General features: G+C 39.4%; 1 protein-coding gene across 1 annotated transcript in view; it reads left to right on the forward strand.

Moving 5' to 3' along the window:
* arhgef10la (Rho guanine nucleotide exchange factor (GEF) 10-like a) overlaps positions 1-3741 on the forward strand; it is a 47894-nt gene extending 44153 nt beyond the window's left edge. Inside the window, exon 9 of the mRNA XM_046075083.1 lies at positions 128-3741. Coding sequence (XP_045931039.1) covers positions 128-678 — 551 coding nt within the window. The 3' untranslated portion in view covers positions 679-3741. The remainder of the gene's footprint in view (positions 1-127) is intronic.
* Positions 3742-18251: the final 14510 nt, after the last annotated feature.

Genomic DNA, 18251 nt, shown 5'->3' on the forward strand with positions numbered 1-18251 from the left:
TACAGGGCTGGGTTCAAGTCAAACTGCCACTTGCATAATAATGTCGTCTGACAGACAATGACCTGACCTCAGCCCTCAGTCTCTCTGAATGACTGAATTAAATATATTGTCTGCCTGCCCTGTACAGGAAAGGGAATGATCTCTCTAAATGCCCATTGTGGGCCCGTGGACTTCCTGGTAGCCACCACCAGCACTCTGTCTCCTGAACTGCTGAAGAGGGATTCTGTCGGGGATGGCCCAGACTCTGCCTGTGGAGGCGAGGACCGCAGCGACACCTCCTCTCAGGAATCCCTGCAACAGCCCGGCTCCTACCAGGGGGAGGGAAGAGGCAAAGGACGCGGTGTTCTGCTGCAGTACAGGCTGCGCTCTACATCAGGACTGCCTGGGCAGCCATTAACGGCGCTGGTTGACGAGGCATCGGACTCCTCCCTGGAGTCTTTGGAGCATAGCGTGGAAGATGGATCTATCTATGAGCTCAGTGATGACCCAGAAATGTGGGTTCGGGGACGTCCTTGTGAGAGAGACGGGGGACGCAGGGACAGGGTGATCTCTGCAGCGGTTATCTCTGGAGGCAAGGGCTTCCGTAGACTGAAGGAAGGAGCAGCAGCAGGCCCTAGGACAAGTGGGGAGGGTTTAGAGAATATTATTATGGTATGGCAGCTCCCACTGACAGTGTGATATGGAAAATATGTGACAAGGTTATGTGTATTTATAGATGTCTACTCAGTTTAGCCTTGAATCACCTTTTCCATAAATTGTGGGATTTGAATATATGATGAGAAGGTGTTGCCACTGTTACAGAGCCTGACATCTTATAATTTAGCCTCTGGAATAAAGAACCGAAGACATGCTGTTTACTAGAGGTACTGTCAGCCGATAGCACAATTTCATTGTTCAGGGTTGTGCGCCATCATCTTCCCAGTAGTGGCATAGGTCGCCACGATTAGTTCCATGTGATTTGATCTTGTTCCTTTTTCTGCCTTAGCTGAGACTGATATGCCTCAATTTAACCTCATCATTGCTGCATATGCTCTGCCACATTTATTTTATGCGAAGGTCTTCTGTTTGAGCAGCCATGGACAGCAAGCCTTTGAGAGGCAGCCTTTGTTGAATGTTACACATCTTTTATCTGATCATATGGGAGCGATCCCATCTGTTTAGAGCAGAAAGCTGGGGACTTCCACCGCATCACAAAGCACATTAGAATCACTTTATTAGCTTTGGCAGCCTTTCTTTCATCCCATACAATGTGAATGTACGATACCTTCTTTTGTGTCTCAAAATTGAATCTGTGCTCTCTTCAAAAAAAAGAATGACATTTTTCCTGTTTTGTTGCAAAAAATTATTTGCTTCCAAGAGCTCACCATCCCTCTGTTAGTGACTGGCTGCAAAACTGAGTTGCAAAACAAAAGTTATAAGAAGATGCTATTGCTCTGCATTTAAGAATCTATATTTGCACTGCCAAAATTCTGTAATTATTGCAAATTTATTTGAGGAAAAGTATTATCTTGCCCAAGCATTGTAAATGTCAGATATCTCTTTCATTATTCACTGTAATCTATCAGCTAGATAAAACAAATTTGTACACATGGTTGTTAATACAGTAATACACATCTCACATCAACTGGAAATCCCAGTTACACATCAAAAGCAAAACTCTTTAAACTAATGATTAAATAAAGCCCTGCAGCCATGCAAACTGCTATTGGCTGTGTATAAACAGAGGGAAGATACCTACGAGAGGAACCAATTAGCATGTTTACATGCACATTAATTTTCAATAATATACATATTTCTGATTAAAGATGGTGTTTTACAATATAGCATAAGTCTGTATTACAGTTAACAGGCACTGATGTATACCATCTGTGTCGTTAGCCAGGACACTAAGTCATGTAAACCTTGTTCCATCAACACTTATTTTCCTTCTGTTTTCATGGTAATATTTGGAAAATATTTGGAGTTAATGCACATTAATATTTTATGATCAGGATATGAAGATGCACATAAACAACTTTTCATCCCTGGCGGGTGGAAACTTCACATCTCCGTTTTTGATAGTTATCATGTCCTCAGATTAATTGAAACATTACATGTTCTGTCTTTAACCTGATAGGCAAACCCTTTTAACCACATTGAATGATATAAAAGTGCATTGTCATTACGCTATGTACAAGCTGTTCTCTTTTTTTAACTTGTAAATACACCATTTTTCATTTAAAGTCACCTAGCAGCATTGGCAAGTTTGTAAACATGGACTGTTGACATTGGCATTGCAGACAAAACCAAGAACTACTGTGCAGGTTTACTGTGCACATTTTTCACAGTGTGTGGACACAGTGGGTGGAGGCCATGCAAGTAATCCAGCTATGAACATAGCTTGGTTGAGTTTCAATAAACCGAGCGATGGTGAAGGTTATGGTATATCACTATCCTCCACCTCTATCTCTACTTAGCCCTTCCACCACACATGGATTCTCATCTTATCACAGAAGAGGCATAAAGTGCATCTTTTGTATTTTCCCTTTTTTTTCCTCCACTGAAATTCAGGCGTGTTTAAACATCCTGCTGTCTGAATCATTCAAAAAAATAAGAAAATGTAAACTGGCCTTTGGATGCTGTCATCTAAATGTAAATCTCAATGTCTTGTCAGAAATGTATACTTTTTTTCATTTGAGATGCTGCTGGAGCCACAACACCCTAATAGTCACTATTGAGGATGTTCGTCCAACCTTTACCAGAGGATGAGTGTGTATTCCGCTTGAGTAGCCTGATTAAATATGTGGCATTGTTGAACTGTTTCACAGGCTTATCCGCTAACAACGGATATTTAATCTCAAATAGTGACCTTTAATGAACATTGACTCATACATTTATTTTGCTTACACTACATGTGTACAGGTATTATCCATGCACTGAATATTAATACTCACTGTACTACTAACTAGAAATGTTACTGTTCTTGTTAAACCTATATTTCCTCTGGACTCTGCAACAGTGTTGATGTTTTAGATGAGACTGTATAAGGCACAGTTTGTGTTTTATTTCCTGTGGTGTTAAAGGATAAGTCCCATTTATTATAGATTTGGTCTTATTTTTGGCCTTTCTTTCTGTCAGTTTTGAAAATGCTGAGATCTGGGAATAATGGTAATATCACTAAAAATGAGTCTGTCCAGATAGGAAACACAATCAGTCAACCGATTATGCATGTTTTAAACAAACACCCTGATTTGGAAGAAAAAAGAAGAAATCATTCACTTCTAAATGAACATCGTCACAGTCTACAGACCAACTTCCAGGCTCAACTTTGACCTATCATACTTGCTGTAATCTTGTGCACATAGTTTTCCTGTGTAATGAAGCATTATTACTGACATACTGGGTGCATTCACCTTTAGTTCTACCACGTACAACTGTTCACTCTGTGATCATCTGATACTCAGCTTGTTTCTTGATCTGTCAGACTTTGTTGTAGCGATGCTGCTATGTTCCCGTATCTCAGCGATTACTTTGGTGATTACAAAATTACAATAACTGACTGAAATGATGGTCAAACCTACAAAAGTAAGGTTACACAAGGAAAGTAATAAACCGGAATTATCCTTTAAGAAAAAGTATTACACAAAATGCCGCCACAGGCACATGGAAACACTGCTCATTTCCCTTTACTGTTCCCAATAATGTTACATGTCTAAACAGTGTCTAACAAGCTTATGTTGAATTAAAAACATTTAAAGATGAGTTTGAGTATCATCTTTTTTATATGACTGATTTAGAATGATGATGAAGGTGTTTAATGTCAAGTTACAGTAGTATTAAGAGATATGCCACACTGTATCTGCAGCCTTATTATGTGAAAGATGTTGCACTTTTGGTATTTCTCTGTAGCTCATCAACAGAAAGTCCTGTCTTTGATGTATCATTTGGATGATCTTCTCACCTATTTGGTGTGGTTATTGAAATTACAATAAGATAATATCTCAACATCTGCTGGGAGCCAGTGCTTAAAAAAAATGTTGTTTCCCACTGAAAACCTACTGTACTTTATCAGGTGGTGAAGTTAACATTGATCCACACAAGTGTGAGATATATGCCTGATCAGAAGTGTTGTCAAACATTTTTTTCTGGTTTTCCAAGAAGTGAGCCTTCAGAGATGAGGACTAGTGGTTAGTTTGGCCTACATCCTGTTACTTTAACTTCTCCACCTTGGATAAAGAGCAGGGCACAGCCACTTCCCTAAACTTTGTCCCATCCAGTGACATCCATGTAGGATGTCACTGGATGGGAGGTTTTGGTGTCTCTCAGATGGTCGTGTCACTGTGTCGGTCTGAATGGCATACTACCAAATCAGCAGAGCGCAGAGGAATAACATAATGCGGAGCACACTGTAGAATAGGTAGATTCTGGCTGCCTTTCACATCATTTGCATAAAGTCCCACTGAGCTTTAATCACTCTCCGATGCCATGACTGTGCTCTTATCTTAGCTGTCTAGAGAAAACCAGGTCCCCGCTGTAATCCAGCTGCTGCTTCAAACCACATCTGGTTATTGACTCACACATCATGTAACCGTTTTTTCTCTGATAATAAGGTGCTTATTGGTGAAACCTGCAACGTCACTCATATTAGAAATAAAAGACAGACTAATCTTATCTGTTTACAAAAACATTTTGTATTAGAGTATGAAAATCAAACCTTGTTTGTTTTAATATTATGACTTCTTTCTCTAAACATTAATTTTCCCCCATATATGACGTTATACTTTATACACTACAAGTTTTTCTCAAAATATTATGAATCTCCAAATTTATTCCTTCAATGTGGCCCTTATACTCCATAAGACGGCCCCTTCGTTTTGTGCTCAGCTGTGTTCCATGTTCCATACCCTCTGGAAATCACGTTGCAGGTCACATCATTTATTTGTTTCTTTCTCAAGAGCATTGCTCGCTCAAAGTTGAAAAGAGCATCAATTTAATAAGTTGATTGCACGTTACAATAAAAGACAATGTTAATAATTTTCGTTAAGCCACAATGCAATAACATGTCATTATCATATCAATATCATATCATTTAAATTTACATTTTTTGCCAATTACAGGCAAATTGCAGTTTCTATGAGTGAGTAAAACTTCTTAGTTAAATGATCACAATTAAGAATTGGTTTTGTCACATCCATGCCTCTTCACCTTCATAGGGGCAGTGTCACTGGCTTATGTTGTTCAGGGAGACAAGCAGCATTGTTACGAGCAAGCTCGAGCTGCAGGCGAAAACACACTAGGGAACCCCTGCAATCCACCTCTTCCACCCCTTCCCTTACTCTATGCACTTGTCTTTATCCCTGTCGCTCCCTCAATGTGTTTCGTTCTCCCTCTTTCTTTTAACACATGTCAAAGAAGTCAGCACAGAATACAAATCCACTATCCATCATTGTAGGAAATGAAGGGATGTGCTATTTCCACATGACCAATATCAGCACAATGTGTGCTGTTGCTCCATGACCTGAAAGTTACATTAATAGCCTCGTCTTCCTACTCACTCCACATGGAGCAATCAGGCCACATAAAGGCCCTTCAGTGCTGACAATGTCAAATAAAGGGGCACAGGGTGGTGGCAGCAAAGCTGTCCATCCACTGAAGTGAGCCTCAGTAGTAGCATACAGGAAATTAGCAGGAAAGGTCAATGCTGAAAGAAACCATAAATGATGTGCTAAATGAGAGTAGTCAGATGGAGGTTCAGGTGTGTATGATACATTTAAGATAGTTACAGCACAGAACTATACTGATCACAGTCAGCTGAGGCTTTCAAACACACTTTCATTTAAATCTACTTGAGGCTGCATATGAAAAATGTTACATGAATGCAAACAAGCACAGATTTGTTTTTTATTAAATGTAGCAGAGATTGGGAATTGAGTTAGAGACTCGGACTGGAGTCCGACTTAAGTCGCGCACACAGTGACTTCAGACTCGACTTGAGACTTATCCTCAAAAGACTTCAGACCTGACTCGGACTAGAGCTGCAGGATTCGTGAACAATGTTTATTTTTAATGTTATTTAATGTTTATTTTATGTTTATTATTGTTGATCACGTAACGTTACAGTTTTATTTAGTTAACGTTACACTGGGTTTGAGAGTCTGTGGGGTGTGTTGACTTACTGTAGGCTAGTTAATAAGCTGTCATTAATTGCAATGCACATTACATGGTTGTGCTCTGTAAATGAAAAACAGGTTACAGTTACAGAATTCCTTAAAGCTATGCAGTTTTATCAGCAGCCTGGATTGAACACAGCAGGTGATACAACATTTATTATAGCCATGAGTGACTTGAGACTTGAATTGGACTTTAGCTCAAAGACTTGAGACTTGACTTGGACTCTAGCTCAAAGACTTGTGAGCATCTCTGAAATGTGGTGATGTCTTTTCCAGACTTATGATACAAAGAATGTGTGTCAGAAAACAAATGCATTCTTTGCCATTCATATGTCTCCACATCCTCTGTGGATGTGTATAATCTAGGCTTTGTTTACTTGTACTCTTTTCAGTTGCAGAAGGCTCTCATTTACCCAAAGTTTTTGGCTCATAGATGTTATCCTGGGAGCACCCAATACATAAACCAGCATCCAGCAACACAGTAAGGATCGCACCACTACAGGAAGCTAGGGTCCATAAAACTCCAGTGAGAATTGAGAATGTAATACTGATCTGATAAAGCAGTGCTGAATTGCACCTTGTACCTGGGTCAGCAGTAGAACACATCCTTGCCTAGAAGCAAAATGACAAAATGAGAGGGCGAAATGCTTCGCAAGCATTTCACTGTCAACAGTATATGGCATAAATGTGTGCTTTTTCTGGTGGGACTTCACAAACCCCCTTTTCTAAACCTTTCTATAGATATTTTCTGCCAATTAACCCTGCTTCAGGAGAGATTTGCCTATCTCAAGCCCCAGCTTTGCGCCTGTGCAGCTTGCGGCGTCACTCCCCCTACGTCTCAGGTATAATTTGCATGCCTCGGTCAAGGCTAAACTGAAGCGGATGAAGCGTTGCGGTTTGAAGGTCTCCCTGCTTTATCTGCCGACTCCTAAAAGCCAAGCATATTTGCATTGCTTTTCATTTCCGCAGGCTTGGCAGTACGAATGATAAAGGAAGAGGAGCACACTGTACAAACCTTGCTTGACAAAGGAGGCAGTAGCAGCTAATGATTTGCATACAGAGAATGCAAGGATAAGGCCCACACAGGGCTGCCTCGAACGCTGTTATCGCCCCTCATCAACGCTCCGAGGTGATGCCTGTCAACATCCAGTGCACAGCCCCAAAGAGAGGGGCTGGGTCACACCTTGGTGTCAGATGTAGCTGTCTCCCCTGGCAAAGTCAGTCTCACATGAACCAAAACTATCTATATTTCAATAGAGGATATTGTTTTCCAGTTCACCAAACTTCTAGATCTGAGGACCAAACTCCCCCAATGCCTGTTCAGTGCTCTGACCCATCAATCTCACATTGCTTTATGTAGACCTGTATTTTGCAATGCTCTTAGTGCTGCACACAGATATGTTTTATTTACTACCTTTTAATCATGCAAAAGATTAATGAAAATTTGATCACTCTACATTATTCAACATGTCCCCCAGGAGAGGGGTCTGCTCAATGGCATGACACCATGTCTGTATTTAATAGTTATCATATTCCACAATATTTATCTCTTTGTCCATCTATTTGTATGGATGTACTGAAAAATAAATATAACAGTGGCATCTCTGTAATGCTTTCTTATTCTGCACCTTGCTTTACCTATGGCATTATCTTTTTTTTGCAGTCTGTAAAATCATTATAGGTGAAGTGCAGCTGAGGTGTTTTATAGGCAATTTCCTCAAAACACATTTATATAATGTCTCAGAACCTTTGCTCATTTCCCCACTTCTTATTTAATGTTATGTATAAACATGCCAGTTTTACATGCTCTGCAGTTCCCTCTGTCCTGCAGTGTTTTATTTTCTAAGACTGTTTGGGCCTTTGAAGGGTGACCTTCAATTCATATATCTATTGCTATAACTCTCTGCTACTATCTCTGTGGGACCTCTGTGGAGAAGATAACATTTCTTTTTATGTCTTGCAGTGAATAAAGTCACTTCATGCCAGAATTTCTCTGACTATTCAAACAAAATGAGAATCTTTGCATTCAGGTCCAGTCTTTCTCCTTTTCACATCCCTGTTGAATTTGGATGCTAGCCAGAGAGCATTTCATAGGTAAATAACGTGTTGAATGTGGCTCTAACCTGGCTGCATTTCACCAGAGGAGCAAAATATGTCTTGAATCATTTTTGGCATCAAAAACAACAGTTCATCTTTGCTTTCTCTTTCTCTCTGACATGCTGATGCAATACTCGCATCACCTGCATCCGGGGATTCACAGGAATGCTGAACAATATTAATTTTGGGCCTGTTGTTTTCAATGATAGTCATGTTTCCTGACAAGATTCCAGTGTTTTGACTCATAGTTTGGTCAAGTTTAGTTTTTACTCTCACACCCTGCTTTCCCCTCCATCTCTCTGTCATTCCTCATTCCTGCCCCTCTTCCCTCCTGGGTGATGTACAGTACCTTTTAGTGCCTGTTGTCCTCAGCATGACAGATGGAGGCTATTAAAAAACATTTTCATTGTATTATGGTAAATTACATAGCCATGTATTGTATATTACTGTTCCCAAGACAATGCTAGATGAAGAACTCATATGACCATCTAATCATGGGTTTAGTAGATGACTATCTGTGCTTTAGTTATAGAGGGTTTTCACTGAGCTGCAGTTTCTCACTTGCTGTTTGATTGCACTAGTCAGTCCAAAGTGAAATATATATTTATAAAAATAACTCGTCAAACCTGATTTCCAATTGTACAAAAAGGGAGAGTGACTGAGTAATGGACTTTTCCCACAAGACTGACAACCACATACACAGAGCAGTTACGATTCTTAGCTTTTCTAAGGTATAGAAAATCAATATCAGTGGTGGCAGGTATGATATTTATTCAAAAAGCACTCCGTCTCTTGATAAAAAGAGGGGGTTTGGCTTTGCAGGAAGCGTGGCAGCTTACAAGCTGTCTGTTTTATAGGGTGGACATTCACAGTAACCAATGATGACAGTTTCTATTTTTATATCCCTCACTCCTCTGTGAAAGATCCTGAAATCCAACACTGTCACAGCTGTTGGCTGGCACAGGAAGAATTCTTGTTTAAAATTATAGGATAGGAAAAATATATGATTTGGACATTAGTAATAACTCATAATTATCTGTAACTGGCCAAATGTTATGAAGGGATGTTATATTTTATTTACACTGTAGTGCAGAAAGTGTAAAATAAATAACCAAGAAGTGATGTGAATTCTTTATTGTTATTGTGTGTTTTTATTTAGGAACATACAAGCAGGGGACATAGTTGACCATGTTCATAAAACATTTTACAGTTGTCATTTAAATAATGTCATTCAACCAAGCCACAGCCTGTTCACCTTGCTGCCATCTGGCAATAGATAAAGAAGTATCATTTGTCACACCATCAGACTTCAGAACTACTTCTTACCCTTACCCTTACTCTTAAATTCATTCTCAGCACTGCACCATACAAAATCATTTATTTCTGTACGTAATTTTATACATTTTGTTTATAATGTTTGCTTTGTGAGTAGCATGAAGGGAATTACAAACTTGATCTCATTTTACAACAGGGTTATAAAATGAGACCCTGATGAAATTACAACCAAGTTGTAAAATGACAAATAACTTTACCTTGTACCTTGAATCACAGAATCGGTACCCTGTAATTTAAATGGATGCTGATACTGCAGATCCCACTGTGAATCAACACCATACTCTGCTGCACTACACAGCTTTTAGTTTTAGCTCATTGTTTTGTTAAGTCACTTCAGCTTACCTACACGTCAGTGGGCAGCCATTCATAGCTCACAAGCTTGCGCAAGCCATTTGGATGCAACCTCCCCTACATGAGATGGAAGACAGGTAGCTGAAGTAAACAAGTGGAAAGTTGCGACTCTAGCAAGCCAAAGAGATCCAGACATTTCTTTCAGGAAGTGACAGACCATCAAATTGATGTTCAGCTTGATAGCCATCATCTTAAACACCTCTGTGTCAGGACTGTGTCACAGCAATGCTCACAAATACATCAGTAATATTGCAATATAGCTTCCAGCCACCATTGTTGCCATTGAGAACATTTTGCTGAGTAGAACTCCAAATGGTGAACGAGAATACAACTACGCAATTTTACATTGGCTCTTTTAAAGAAATTCACCCCCAATAAAATTCTCCACAATCCATGTGTGTACGTCATCTTCTTCATACTGAGCATTAAACACCAGGATTACTCACTTGAGGACTGTCAAGTGTAGTGATACACTAGTCTAGATTTAGTATACCTGTTATAAATGTATATATATATATATATGCTGCTATAACATGTGTCTTTTTAATTTCAATCTTTCTTTCAATCTTATTCACTTTTTTTCTTGAGAAGTGGCATTTATCAGGTCGGTAAAGCCAGCCAAGGTGTGATACACATTCACACCCACTCTGCTTCATCTCTGAAGGATGCTCCTTAGGCATTGCGCTCTGTGAACATGTGTAAAGGAAGGTCACAATCAGAATATACAAGCAGGAATTCAGTTAGTGCTCTGAATTCATGAACAGTCAACTATACTATAGTTTGTTGCCAAAGTACAAACTGATGGTCATAATGTGTTTACAGACATGCCCTTCATTTGGACACTTTGCATAATGGGATAGGTATGAAAACAGTATTAATGTCAGACCAGCTGTCAGCAAAATACATATAGCCAATTCGTTTCATTTTTGCTTTGGAGACATTAACACAATACATGCAAAGAGCAAGCATATCCGAGGAACATTCTTTAATACCTTTTGTTTGAAACAGATGGGACTGACTGTTTTTTTCTCATTGCTAGAGGTAGTTGTCACAGTTTACATCAAAATGGGCCAAGCAGACAAATAAACCAATGGTTATTTAAGTTATTATGTTGCTGTCACAGTCTGAAGTGTTTCTGTATTTGCCAGACTGTGTGATTTTTTTTGTCTCATCACTAATACAGGATTACCCCGTTGGCATGTGTAGCAAGTTTACTGTGCTAGTGCCTGAGAATTACTATACAGCCACAGGGATCCCAGCACACGTTCAAGAAATTAGGTGGCAAATAGAATAAACTCTGTACCCCAAGGGGCTTTTATTGTGATATCAACATATCAGGTGGCAGAAGGTAGAGGGTAATCTTACAGAGTATAAATGCCGGAGACAGAATGTGTAAACACTTCAGATTGGTTGGTGTGTCTAAGGTTTAATGCTCATACAAGATGAAAAGCTCAGCGAAAGGGAGTCAGGGACAGTTAAAGCATTTAAAAAACCTTACTTAAGCCTCTCCATGGACAGGACCCCAATACTGTAGAATTTTACATGCCGTCCAAGCTGTAGTGAGAAGAATATACTTTCCATCAGTCATTATTAAAGTTAAAATTTAAATCTTGGGTTTCCTGTGGGGGTGATTTTAGAGTTAGGAAGGGTATCTTAAATTATCAGCATTTAGCAGAGCATTTCATTGTTTGTTCAGTTTCTCACTTTACTAGGATTACAAATTAAATGTAATTTTTAGCCAAGTTAGCAGCATAGCTAGTCAGTGATTTGATAATTTTTAGAATGGGGGTGGCTCAGTGGGAGAACCGAAGGACTACACGTTGCTGCTTGTCATATTGGGATGGTGACTCTATGGAGTATGGAGGCTACAATATAGTATAGAATTGAGTATTCATAGCATATAGCTTAGAGAAAATTGCAGATCCAAGATGAAACTGAAAGAAGGGTGAGTCTGAGAGAAAAAAAAGCAATTTTAAAGAGCGCCATGGATTTATCAATACACAGCAGAGTTTGGCTACTGATATTTTTAGAGCCATGGTTGTGTCCATAGATTTTAACTTTAACTTGCAGAAACCTTATTCAGATAAAGGATCAATGATTCAGGCAGACTAGACTAACATTTTCAACTGAACAACCCCTCTGCCCTTGCACATTCTCTGCTACTACAGGATGGAGAGGGGGGATGGCAGGTTAACAAGGGGGATTCATTTTGGTCATCCCCCTCAAATGGCCTACTGGGCATAGCTCTAGGGATAGCAATGCAGGTCAAAGTTTTGACTTATCCAGTGAAATATATGAACATTTTCTGGATAAACTGTCACACAATTTGGTGCAGACATTCATGGTTTCCAGAGGATTAATCCTAATGACTGATGATCCCCTGGCTTTTCCTGAGGCTGACAATGTCTTTGTAACTAATGCATTTTGGTACAGACAATGATGTCCCCTCAGGATAATATGTAATAACTTTGATCATTGCCTGGCTTTTCTCTAGCACAGTCAATTTTACATTTGTCCAAAACCCAAAAACTGGTTTATTATCTGCCTCAGCTGTATTCGATGGTTAGTGCTAATTACCAAATGTTACATGCTAACATGCTGAACTAAGATGGTAAACATTATACCTACTAAACATCAACATGTAAACATGCATCATCATGTGCAGTTTTTGTATCATTAAAAGGCAGAAACAATGCTCCTTTTCTCCCTAGGAAGCAGGCTGGAGGGGCGTGTCGGTGAGTGTGTTTGATTGACAGTAGCTGTCGTGCTGCTAGAGTGCTGGTGTTACACTGTAAAGATTGAAAGACAAAGTGAACACACTTTCTTTGTAGCCTACATGTCACGGGCAGCATGTTGTTAGCGGTATTGTAGAGTAAGGACCACATCAGCATCTAACCAGACCAAAGTGACATTTGCAGGGATGTTTACATGCTGTTTAATGTGCTGCAGCTGAGCAGCTGCAAACTGATGTTAGCAGTATATTTTTTGTGGTCAATGTTTGTTTGGGCTCTCGTTCAACAAGCTAAGGTGCAAGCCGAGATGCGTATTCATGTTTATGTAAGTTAGATACAGATGTTAGCAGGAAAGCTAATGTGGGTTGTTATTCAGAGTCTGTGGATTTTGATATGTGTGGCAGGTTGCTGTCTGTCTCAGTGTGAGCGCCTGCTCTGTCGATAATAGAACGCTGATGTTACTGCTTTATGCAAGATTTGATTGGCTGTATTGAAATATTTCAAATACCAGAATGGAATTTTATCACATTAATGCAAATCTACGGAGTGCCGTAATGAAACAAAAAAATGAAATAAACATATCTCCCTTTTGATTTATGATTTTTTTCTCAAGGAAGAACACAGGACAATAGATTTTACAGAGCAGATATGTATGCTGTAGCAGACAAAGAAAATGCAATTTAATTTCAGTTTGACTGGTCCCTCACCGTCACACATGGTTCAATGGAAAGAACATTTACCTGTTCATGTTTATGAAATGAGATGTGTCCTTTTCACTGATCAGTTGCTGCCCATTAAGTGGCATCTAAGCATCTAGTTTAAAAGAGTTTACTGGCTGCCCTAAATTTCTTTTCTCAAAATCAACAATCAACATCCATATTTACTTAACTTTAACTGCCTCTAAATAAGTTATTTAACCATATCTACTTTTTAACCCAACTGTTACCACCATGTCAGTGCAATTCGGCTCTGTGTCCTTTGAGTGCGACCCACAAATTATTAACTTGCGGATAAGGATACTTTGTGCCCACGAAAAGGAAATAGGCTATTACCCTGCAGGCGGTCCTGGCTCAAAGACCACTGATTTACTAGAAGTAATATTTTTTTTTATGTTAGATATCTTATCACAAACTCATTGTGGTACAACTGCAGGCTGTAGACCTTTAACATTTAATTGCCCCTGAAGCGTAAATTCACCATGTAGGAAATGCCTTTCCTTTTTGGGCTTTTGGTCGGTAATTGAAATGGGAAACTGTACTCTCAAACTAAGAACCCAGAAATGTCATTCCTCTCTGCATTGTAAATAGAAATTATGCTTGATCATAGCTGCCTTTGACAACCATTAATGTGTCAGAGCACATACTGTATGAGGCTACTGTACATATTACATTTTACTTAAATGCTCAACATTACAATAATATGCTTGACCTTTCAATATTCTATGCAAAAGACTGAAAAAACATTCAATCTATTATCAGTCACAAATGATGAATTTTAGGGTGCTGTTTGACGGCTGTAAAGCGTAAATCACTTAACTGGAAAATGAAGTTTAGTGATCAGTTCTGTGTTTTACATCTGTAGCTGTCTGTTAATAATTGTGTTTTATTGATAAAACATTGCAGTCTTTTGATGCTTTAAAATATGTAGTATTTGTCTCATACATCCAAGATGTGACAACATAATATAGTTGTCGTACATCTCTTTACAACTAGAATTAGTTACAGTATATGTGTCAAGGTAAAGCTTTTTTCAAGAGAAACTGAAACCTTTTGCAATAACCTAATCATTATTAGTCGCTCAATTTAAATATTGATTAACTCACAAGTAAACAACTGAGAAATACAATTTCAATGATACACAATAATCCCACACATTCATGCCACAGACAACCTTAACATAACAGTGCACTGACTAAAATCTATGATCCAAATCTACATTGCCATCATTTTCTACCAAAATAAACGACCCTTTTAGAGGCTCTACTAAGTCAATATCACCACTTCATTCTCTCAGTAATATATTCCCAATAGTTCTATAGTATACCCACATAAACTCTAAACTACTCCTCACCACCTATGGAGCTGTCTGTGGACCTGTATTCCTGCACTGCCCTGTATAACCATGACATGTGTTACTGCTGAAACATTATTGTAGGGCTGCATTTATCTTGCACTGTCTGTCAGCATAGGTTTTTGCACACTATCACACTTTCCAGTCCCAGGAATTATGTCCATGCTCTGCAATCTTCCTAATCTATTCCTCATTTTGCTCTATATAGCCCCATCATGGTAAACCGTCTGGTTGACTACACACTAACCGTACCTTGCTCTACAACTGTGATCACTCTATATTTGAAGCTGTCTCAGTATGTACAGTAAAGTGACTGAATGTTCAGAGGATGATATATATAGTTCTGCCAATGGCATGTGCCTTGCATTGTTCCTTTTCCTGTTAAAGGAGATGTGCTGTATGTCAGTTTATTTACAGTGCAGTGTAACATGGTGGCAGGGCCTATAAAAGCTGTTGCCTTTTAATGACTTACAGAATCCTTGAAAGGAAAATGTACATAATAATAAAAAATACTTTCACAGTAGGTTCTGAAGCCTTATTTTTAGCATCAAAGTGCCAGATGATACATTACTTTGTTCGTTGCATTTTCAGAAGCTTCTAGAGGTTGCAAGATTTATCTGTTATCTTAATTTCCCTTCATCTCAAGGTTTAGGCTTAGTGAATAATTCTTCACTGACCTTGCCTTGCACTTTCTTTGTTGATCTTATAATTTAGATTTTAAGTGATTGCTAGCCAACTCAACTCACATACAGTTTTTTTTCTTGATGTTTGATGTTAGGCAATCAGATATCTGTATACATGGAGAAGTGATTTCCATTCCTCGTCACATGACCGCATTAAATTATCCATTCATGTTCCTGTAGGCATGTCCTTGATGTCAATATCATTTACAAGAATATCTGTTTAGGTTTAAAAACATAGTAGGCCACTATATTTTACCAGAAGTTAGGAGTCACATCTCTGATGCCTTGAACAAATATAGACTGTGAATTTAAATCAAATATAGACTACGCATAGCAAGAAAGTAGACAGTAAATATGCTTAGTAAGCGCATATTTTACAATAAGGATGCAGAAGTATAGTTCTTGTCATAGAGGGCTGCAGCTTCATTCTAATGAAAAGGAATACCATTCATCAGTACTATTTTGTATTTCCCAAAAAAAAAAAAAACAAGAGACTGCTGTGTTTGGGGAATGTAAATAGAGGACAGAGGAGACACTGGGATAAGAGTTCACCACAAACAATCCCAGTTTGGGACTAAACAGTAGTCATCAGGAGGTGGTTTTGGCAGTTGTGTGGGAATGGAAATAAATGTGGACCTAGATTCAGACCTGACTCTTGATTTGGATTCAACAGGTGCCCCTCTTAGACTTACTTCCCTCCTCCTCACTGTTGGGTTCCGCAGGTGAAAATTACCTTGGCTGGGTTTCGGTCAAAAAGGTTGTCATTTGTATCAGCAACCACTGCAAAAAGCAGTGATAGTAGGCCTCAGTGGTCTTTCCGTTTGTGACGGAATAGCTATAATTGATGGCAAAGATCATTCAGGACTCTTGTTTCATGTAGTAGATATCTTATTGTGATGTTAGAAATTACATATAAGAATGATTTTGCTGACATGTTTAGATTTTGTTGATTTGGTAATCAGTGCTTGCTTTTTGTGCTTCTACTATGATTAAGTAGTTCTTTTTTCATCTGGGGCTGATATAATTTGAACTATTTATTTATTAATTACAAAAAATTTTAAAATTTTAAAATAGGCTAACGACTGGCCCATAAAGCAGGACAGCCAGTGGCTCATTAGTTTATTTTCTATACTGACACTGGGACAGACACATCTCCCATTCCCTCCCCATCTGCCCTCTGTTTATCATGTCAGAAGCCACAAAATCTGTGAATGGATCAAGGTGTCAAAATGGACGAACAAAGTGCAAGGAGGGTGCAGAGAAGTTGTGCGCCAAGAAATTAACAAACTGTTTGCCACTGGGGCTGCAGTAGCTTCAACATCAGCTGCAGTACTTTGTGCAGGCACTTGAAGAAGGAAGGGATGGCCATGGCCCATGTCAGGCAGAGGAGCAGGCGTGTGACAGCGAATCAGAAGGGCAGAGTGACCATGACAGGGCCGAGGGACAGATTAAGCAGGAGGAGAGTGTAGGTGATGCACTAAGCACGGAGTCGCTTAATAGGGAGTTGCAGGGAGGGAGCAAGGAAGTGCTCATGTGCCATGCCATAATGACAATGATGATGATTACTATACAGAAAGGGGTAATATGTTGTTTTCAGCGGCCACTAGCACGTGTGTTCTCGTATGCGTGCGCTTGAACTCATAAGCGAGCAAAAGCTGAAACACAACCATTTTCATAGAGCAAGACGAGACCAAGACCGAGGGAGGGCGAGACCGAGTCAAGATCAACACCGGTTCCCCACATTGCATGACAGACAATAAAATGTGGAATGATCTGAAAGATCCACATTCCCATTAAAACACATTCCCATTAAAACACCCACATACAAACGCTAACAGCTGAAATCTACTTAAGCATCTTTATTTCACATTCCTTTTCCATATTTACCATCCAAGTAACACTAGAGCAGGATGATATGGCCAAAAATGTTATCATGATAAAAAATGTCATATCATTCGATATCAATAATTCTCAATTCATTCCATCCATCCATCATCAACGGCTGTATCCTGCGTACAGGGTCGCAGGGGGCTGGAGCCAATCCCAGCTGACAAAAGGTGGGGTACACCCCGGACAGTTCGCCAGTCCATCGCAGGGCCACACATAGACAAACAACCACACTCACCTAAGGACAATTTTAGAGACACCAATTAACCTAGCCTGCATGTCTTTGGATGATGGGAGGAAGCCCCGGAGGTTTGAACCCACAACCTTCTTGCTGTGAGGCGACAGTGCTAACCACTGCATCACCATGCCACCCTCTCATGTTGTTTTTTCTTTCAAATTTAAACAGAGATGCAGTGATGGGCAAGCTACTTGGACAATGTAGTGAGCTAAGCTACTAGCTACTCTACATTAAAGAAGCTTCACTACACAGAAGCTACCCCCCAGTGAAATGTAGCAAGCTAAGCTACAGCAACGTGGCAAAAGTAGTTTAGTTACATCCAAGCTACTTTAAATTTTTTTATATTTTAATTTTTTATAGTTAGGTCATGTACAGAATATATATATATACACACACACACACACTCACACACACAGAGTATAGGCCTAGTATATATTGAACTAGCTTCATTTCACAGTAGCAATAGAAGAAAGACTAAAACGTCTCGGGTTACGTATGTAACCCTGGTTCCCCGAGAAGGGGAACGAGACACTGCGTCGGTTACGACACTATGGGAACGCCTCTAGGCGTAGCAGGTCTGAACGTGAATGAAATCACTCCAATCCTATTGGTTTGTTGCTAGAACGGTAAGGTGTGACGGAATAACCGGAGGAGTATAAAGCACACCTGTACACACTCATCATTAGCTTAAACTATGAAGCAGGCGCTT

This window comes from Micropterus dolomieu, linkage group LG18, assembly GCF_021292245.1.
Source record: "Micropterus dolomieu isolate WLL.071019.BEF.003 ecotype Adirondacks linkage group LG18, ASM2129224v1, whole genome shotgun sequence".
Taxonomy (NCBI): Eukaryota; Metazoa; Chordata; class Actinopteri; order Centrarchiformes; family Centrarchidae; genus Micropterus; species Micropterus dolomieu.